An 8099-nucleotide genomic window follows, 5' to 3' on the forward strand; every position below is an offset into this window, starting at 1 on the left:
TGGGGGGGGGGGGGGGCAGGAGAAAGTTCTTGATCTGCTTAGAGGTGCGGACACAAATCTAACAAATGCACAAAACCAGGGACAATGAAGTTCTGTTTTTTGGTTTTTCAATGGACAGACAGAAACAGAGTTGAGAAGTTGGGGCATGGGGGTGGGAGAGAAGGGGGAAAGTGACAGGAGAGGTGATTAGATTAATTACATTAGAGGAAGTACTGAATTGCCTCACAAGTACCAGTCCTTACATACAAGGACACAAAAACCAGCACAAGAGACATTATTATAATTTGGCACTATTTGCACTCTTCACGAGCCCTCAGCAGCAAGTCCAAGCACACAGAAGTGGGGGCCAATTGTCTGGGCAGGTATGCCACAGATCAGTCCTGTACCCTCTGAAAGCTACTCCAATCCCCTTCCCACAACCGACCAGCTGCTCTGCTTTCTGTTCCCTCCCCGATCTGCCACTGCACTGCCTGTCCCCTCCATGATCCATCCTGTGCCACAGAGACTGCCCTTGCCATTTGTGGTACCCCTGCTATAGGTCAACAAAATTGGAAGCTAAACAGATTGCAAGATCCTTCATATCCTAATCTCTGATTTAGGAGTGCTTTGTTTCACACTACATGGCTTGCTGCACCATACTGGGAATATGGTGCAGCAAGCAGTGTAAGCAGCTATCTTATGATTATGACAGAACTAATTATGTAGGTTGGACAAACCAAAAAGCTGCTGTACACTCTTAAATGACTTTTCCTTCTGCTTTTTATAAAAAGAAAGCTTACAAGCCAGAAGTTTTGGTGTCTTGCTCATATACTCCTTCTGCGCTTGGGCATAAGACCTCATGTTAAAAATGTTTTTTACCACACACACACGTAGGAGGGTAAAAATTAAAATCTTATACAACTAAAAGCCAACCCTTGCCATTCATTCAGCTACTGGCACTGCCATTACTTCACTCTAAAAAGGGAATGCAGCTGACTCCAATTATCCATGCCATAACGCTTACATATTAGCATCTACACAGTGGCTCAAAAAAAGTAAACTGTAACAAATGAGATGAGCGTACCATCAAGAAATGTTTTCTGATCAGGAATGAAGAAAGCTCCTGAGCACATGGCTACCAGAACTAGAAGCTTAATGAACCAGAACCTGCAACAACAACAGCAAAAAATTTAAATTAATTAAATAAATAAAGAATGAAGAAGAATCAGAACAAATACAAGTTTTCAAAGCAACTAAGTACTGTCCGTCTGTTCCAGATAACAGCTGTACTTTTAGCGATTCCTCTGTGATATGTAGAATCAAATCAGCCACACTCATAAAACTCCTATGTACACAATAATATACATCTGTTGGATGTAAGCCATTAAAAAAACAGAAAAGAAAGGTAGTAGGATTTTAGGAGAGAAGGGGGAAAAAAAATAAGCAGACAAACTAATCTTACCCATTGTGAATATACGCTCGGCAGCTTTTACTACTGTTGATTCTGATGGTGAGTAAAAAGAAAATAAAGAAGAAGCACGCCATTCCAAAACAGACTTTGTACACTGCCGAGTACCCCACCAGCTTCTCACATGTTTCACCTGCCTGGAGGTGTCTGCACATCTCCTCATAAAAAGGAATCTGAAAAAAAGTAGCAATTTGACATAACACAGGTCTTCCCATAATTAAACAAACTACATTAATATAGTTCGTGTGTTGGACTTAAACATGGCAAACTAGCGGCATTTAACACAGAAAAGCTAAGCTTTAATGTCTCCAAAACAGTCTCGGCTACGTGGGACATAGTATGTGAAAACGTAGGATACATCAGCTTGTAATAGACTAAAGCCAGAAGTGACAACTATTAAACTCTCCTCAAATGCACCCTTCCCTCTGTTGGTGAAATTGGCACCTTAATGCCACATAAAAATAAGTTACTAGAACGATAGGAAAATTCCATCCTTTTCCCGCAACTTATTAAATATTTGCCTTTGAGGCCTTGTCCTAACTCTAAGAGAAAAGCAAACAGCCACACAGATTGGCTTCAGTCTCACCACACTGGTGTGGAGATGAATACTCAGTGAGTGTCTTGAAAAGCAGATTTCTGTGGACTTGACTCCACCATGTACCGTCTCTCTAGGTAGCCTGTACCCCACCCCCTTACTGTCAGTGCAGACCCCAAATAGAAACATTTCATTAGGAAAACATCATCAGATGCAAAGAAAAAAGGTCTCTATCCTCAGAGCCACCTTTCTTACCCGAACAGTATAAACATTATGAAAGTAAAGACATTTGCCGGGAACAAACCCCACACGCGTCACAAATTCAAGCAACAAGATTTCAGTGCATGTCCAGCCTAGGCTAGTTTTAAGTACAAGACATGACCTTGCGAAACATACAAAGGTTGTAGAAGATGCACTACACAGAAAAACAGCACAGCTTGAAGGTTTTGGCTTATTATAGCAGAAAACCAGATATGCAAAGTTGGAAAGGGAAAAAAAGACTGCATGGTCTGATTCTCGAGAGTTGTGCCTCCAAATACTGTCACACTATGGCTAGATGGCCATCTGAGCCAGAATGACTTTAGTCAATATAAATCTAATATATAAAATATGCAAGGCAAAAGCTTATGACTATGGGCCCCCCCAAGTGCTTGCTTTGGAGAGTCATTCCTATAAACCTTGCCACTGGCAACAGTTAATCAAATTATAAGATCAATCAACCCAAGCTGAAGGCCAAAAAGAACATGCAATAGAACATGAATTTTTTGATCAATTATGACAATACAGAGTTAAGACAAGAAAAAGGAGGGTGTTTTAGTATACTAGAAACAAATAAACAAACCAAAGAAGGATTCTCAGCTAGGGTAATCAGCCCATTAGTACGTATGCAGAACTGTCAGTAAGCAAGGGGCTCTCCAAATTCTGAACACCTGTCTTCTCTGAGTCTTGAAAGGCTGGGGACATTTCAGAGACTAGAAGTGAGCTACCGTTGTGCAAGCATTCCTAAAGGGTAAATTGAATGACCAAAGTATATAAAGGCCTGTCATTCTGATATCAATATCAGCAGTTCCACCACTTTACCTGGGATTGGACAAAGAATTAAAAGGAAACAGGTATAGTTAAACATCAATGAATACTGTTTATGTAAAACAGATCACTGTCAAAGCAAAATATTTTTTAATGAAGTTATAAGTTTATTTGATAAAAGGCGTAACAGAATTGATGAATCAGAGGTCTGTAAGAAATCTGACTTAGTCCTGCTGATCATTTTAAGAAATGAAATACGTGCTTTAATGGGTTCTATGATGATCTTTGTCACAGTAAAAACAGGGAATCATCATTAATTGGATGTTTCTAGTGAGGGCTAATAGGCATCAGTTTTTAGCCTTATGCTGCTTAGATTTTTTATTAAATGGTCTGGAAGAAAAGTTACTAAAGGTCTACAGTTGACATGGACTGCTGAAAGAGAAATAATTATAAGGACAAGTCATTGATAAAGTCACTTGGATTCATTTAAGTTGTTTGGTTGCATCCAAAGTCACATGTAGGAATGAAGAATGCATGTCATCCCTACAGGATAGATGCATATCTTAGGAAGCAATGCCTTAAGACAGTAGAGGGGGAGAGGGGAAAAAAGCTGTGGGAGTTACGCTACTCCACTAAACACGAGCTCCCAGTGAGATGCCACTGCCAAATGGCTAATATGATCCTCGAATGTATAAGCAGCAGAATACTGAGTGGGAGTAAAGAGGTAGTCATAGCTTTAAGTATCCTCCTGGAAAAGATACATTTGAGGAGGGCTGTTCAGTCTAATGAAGTTATAACAAGATTCACTGGATGTATGTGGAACCTAGACAATTCCAACAAAACACTGTAAAAAGGAAGAATAATTAACTATTGGGATAACTTTTGGTTATCCCCCTAATACTTAAAAGTCAAGACCAAACGTTTTTGTAAAAGATATAAATCAGTTTAAACAGAAGTTTAATTCAGGCTAGTCCCACAGCCTTTGTTACACAGGACTAGATGATCACAATGGTCCCCTTCTGGCCTTATATCTGAAAACAGTTCTCATCTGGCAGACTGAGGAATGATTTGTAATGCACTGCTTCAGCACTTACATTTCTCCGCAACTCTAAACTGCTCAGAGGAATTAACTCTGTGCAGGACCTGAACACTGCACAAAATGGTTAACTCTGCCAAAAGTTTTCCTGAACTAGAACAGGCAACAAAGCAGCAAGCAGTAGACCCAGGGGAGACAGGAGACCCACTGAGCCCCCAGCCCTCCTGCTGGAGTACTGGCCATGGGGCCAGGATACAGCAGTGACTATTTCCTGTCCCTCACAGCAGCAGGTCCAAGGACAAACAAGGTCAGATACCTGTGGCTTTCTGCCACTGTCATTTTAGTACCTGGTTTTCAAATCCCCTCTACTTCCCTACTCCCCATCCCCCCAGTACCTGGCTCACAATTGATTTTGCTGTTTTAATGGTCTAACTGCCTGGTGTTTGCTCACTAACATAGACTTGCCACACCAAAGGTGGCCAACCTGTGGCACTCACCTGTGTGTGGCATGCAGCAGATCAGGGAAGGGATGGGCAGCACAGCAGCAGATAGGAGGAGGAAGGGGATTGGAGCGGCACTTGGGGAGAGTGCAAGGCAAAAGAGGTTGGCACCCTACTGTGCTACACTCTGTGCATACTACTTAATTTTGCCAGCTGCCTGACTACCTGTTTATTTGAAGTTTAGTACCTTTGATAGTGTCTCTCACCCCACTCATTAAAAAAAAAGTAGCCGACTGCAGTGGCGATGCTTACACAGTCAGATGGGTCGCAAATTGGCTAAAGGGCCGCACCCAGAGAGTGGTGGTGGACAGGTCATTTTTTACCTGGAGGGATGTGGGCAGTGGGGTCCCCCAGGGCTCAGTCCTTGGGCCCGCACTGATCAACATCTTCATCGGCGACTTGGACAAGGGGGTAAAAAGCACCTTGTCCAAATTTGTGGATGACACTAAGATGTGGGGAGAGGTGGGCATGCTAGAAGGGAGGGACAGGCTACAACTAGATCTGGACAGGTTACGAGGGTGGGTGGATGAAAATAGGATGGGATTCAATACTGACAAGTGCAAGGTGCTGTACTTGAGCAGTAAGAACCATCAGCATACCTACAGGCTGGGGAACTCCCTTCTTGTCAGCACAGTGCCAAAAAGAGATCTTGGAGTCACTATTAATGCCAAGATGAACATGGGCCACCAATGTGAGGACACTGTCGTAAGGCTAACCACACCTTGTCATGCATCCACAGATGCATCACAGCCAGGTCCAAGGAGGTGATCTTCCCCCTCTATACGACATTGGTCAGGCCGCAGTTGGAGTGGTGCATCCAGTTCTGGGCGCCGCACTTCAGGAGGGATGTGGCCAGCATCGAGAGGGTCCAGAGGAGGGCCACTTGCATGATCGGGGGCAGCAGGGCAGCCCCTATGAGGAGAGGCTACGGGACCTGGTGGCTGTCTATAAACTTACCAGGGGAGATCAGCAGGGAACAGGAAAGTCTCTGTTCCCCCCCCGAGCACTACCAGGAGTAACTAGGAATAATGGCCACAAGTTGACTAAGTAGGTTCAGGCTAGACATCAGGAGGCGCTACTTCACTGTCAGGGCGGCTAGGATCTGGAACCAACTTCCAAGAGAAGTGGTGCTGGCTCCTACCCTGGGGGTCTTCAAAAGAAGGCTAGATAGACACCTTGCTGGGGTCATTTGACCCCAGTACTCTTTTCTGCCGTGGCAGGGGGTCAGACTTGATGATCTGCTCAGGTCCCTTCTGACCCTACCAACTATGAACCTATAATGTTCCAAAATACTTGCTTACCTATTTAGATTGTTGTCTTTAAAGACAATAGGTGAAAAACCCTGTAATGGATTTTGACTGTTCCTGCGGGGAATTTCCCCACCAGTTGTGTGTGTGGGTACAATGATACTGGCATAGCTATGCTGGTAATCTCCCCCTTCCAGGGCCGTACCAAGACTCCTGGCAGCCCCAGGCAAATTTTTAGTAATTGGGCCCCCATTCACCAAAGATAATGATAATAATTGGACAATGGAAAAAAAATTACCATTTTCAGGCTCTTTTTCTGTCCGGGCCCTGGGTAGCTGCCCAATTCGCCCATGCCTGTGTCCAGCCCTGCCCCCTTAATAGACAAGCCCTTAGTCTGTATGTAAAGGCCAGGCAGGAAACAGAAGAAGGCAGAGATCCCAGAAATGGCACCGCAGGGCAGTAGGAATGGTGAGTGTGCTGAAACAAAACAGGAGACTGAGAAATCAGAGACTTTAGGAAGCAGCCTGAGGAAGCAGTGCCAGTGAATATGATAGGTAGAAGACTGCAAAGCAAAAAGAGGAAAACATGGAAGGAAAAGCATGCAGGGTGCCCAAGTGGGGACCATATTACTAAACTTCTCATTCAACCCTTTGTTTGATATCCTAACTCATATACCTACCTCTTTTTTGGTCTTAATCTGCAACCTTGCTCCCCAAAGTCTAAGAGCATAGGGCTGGAATAATCTAACTTTAAAAAACAAAACAAAACAAAGAAAGAAAGAAAGAAAAAGAAAATACCTGCTACATCAGTCCCCTCCATTGCCTCTTTCATTAGTTCAAAAGTGAAATGTTTCAGACCTTTTAACACCATCCATGAGTTAGCCCTTGCCTCTCCAAGGCATAATTTCAACCCCATGCCTTGGCTCCAACATGACCAGACTTTTCCTTTTGCTTCTTGCTCAAACAATCCTGATCTTTCTCCCATGCTGCCTTCTATACCTAAAAAAGTCTCAGAAATTCAAAAATCCACACTCATCTTCAAATGCAAAACTCTCCTGAGGCAGTATTTATAAAATGCTGTCAGATAAAGATAGTGAACCAAGACCTCTACTTGATCACTTTTACTGCCATTCTGCTCCACTGAAATGTTTCATCCACCTGCTCAGTCTCATCATGACCTGGACTGTGAGCATACTGGGGCACGTTTTTACTGTAAGTCCACACGGTGCCTAGAACAACAGGCCCTGACCCTAGATCAATACGTCTATATGCTACTGTGGAACAGAACAATCAAATAAGCAAACACAAACAATTGTTTTACTAGACAGACAACATTTGTTGCTGCCCCCGCCCTGACATTTTTTTAGATACTAAGTTAGAGAGATTCTGTTCCTAAGGCAAATCATTTACTACAGCTTTCAGACTTGGCAAACTTACAGCCAGGATAGAAGCCAGGATGGCAAAGAATTCAGATGGCCATGAAAAAAAAAAAATCTCCCAAAAGAAAAAATCCAAAAACACTTTAAATATGAGCTAGTTTTCATGGAAGAGTAAGATTCTTCCCATGTGAAAAAGGATGTTCTAAATGATCATATAAATATCTGAATTCTACACAGACAGGGTAGGCAGTGGGTCATATGCCATGCAGGTAATCTAATAAGATACTAGACCATGTCTGACCATACATGAGAAAAGCCTCTATTTTTACCAGATGGTTGGGCTATACAAACACTGATTAACTAGGCTGCTTACAGCCCAACTTCATTGGTTGCTGAGCAATGAAGATCCCATTGACAGCAGTAGAAGCAATGGGTGATCAGAGCCTCTGAAAATATATACATACATCTACTTGTATGTACACATGCACACTAAAATCAGCTCATAATTAACATGTTGCAATTTCCCAATCTGGACAGATTTGAAGGTACACTCTATTTAGACTGGGCTGAATTAACTGCTGAAGACTTTGATCTTTAAACAGCTCAGAAGATAGATACTAAATTAGAGGGGAGTTAAATTAGAGCAAGCATCATCCAGATGCTTCATTTCTCATTTAAAGCCATCAAATGCCCTAAATTAAGAGAGCAATTATCTCTCCTCTTCATACTAACAGCCACTCCTTTGTGTCACTTCTTCCCACTGCTGTGTGCCAGTGCTGAGATTTCAAGGCAAAGAAGCAGAGGAGAAATTTGGCACTACTGAAAGACATACTGTTGAGGGCTGCTTAGAGATCCTGAAGCATTTTCCTGTTTAGATTGGAATACTTGCTGTCAGCAACACAGGCTGCATTATATATTTTACTTCAGTAT

General features: G+C 42.8%; 1 protein-coding gene across 1 annotated transcript in view; it reads right to left on the reverse strand.

Annotated features, from left to right (window-relative positions):
- Nucleotides 1–8099, reverse strand: part of SERINC5 (serine incorporator 5) — a 65710-nt gene that overhangs the window by 34726 nt on the left and 22885 nt on the right. The window contains exons 5-6 of the mRNA XM_019518252.1: nt 1442–1620; nt 1064–1146 (exon numbers count right to left, since the gene is read on the reverse strand). Of these exons, the coding sequence (XP_019373797.1) occupies nt 1064–1146; nt 1442–1620 (262 nt within the window). The remainder of the gene's footprint in view (nt 1–1063; nt 1147–1441; nt 1621–8099) is intronic.

Source organism: Gavialis gangeticus, unplaced genomic scaffold (genome assembly GCF_001723915.1).
Source record: "Gavialis gangeticus isolate Ggan-Ray unplaced genomic scaffold, GavGan_comp1, whole genome shotgun sequence".
NCBI lineage: Eukaryota > Metazoa > Chordata > Crocodylia > Gavialidae > Gavialis > Gavialis gangeticus.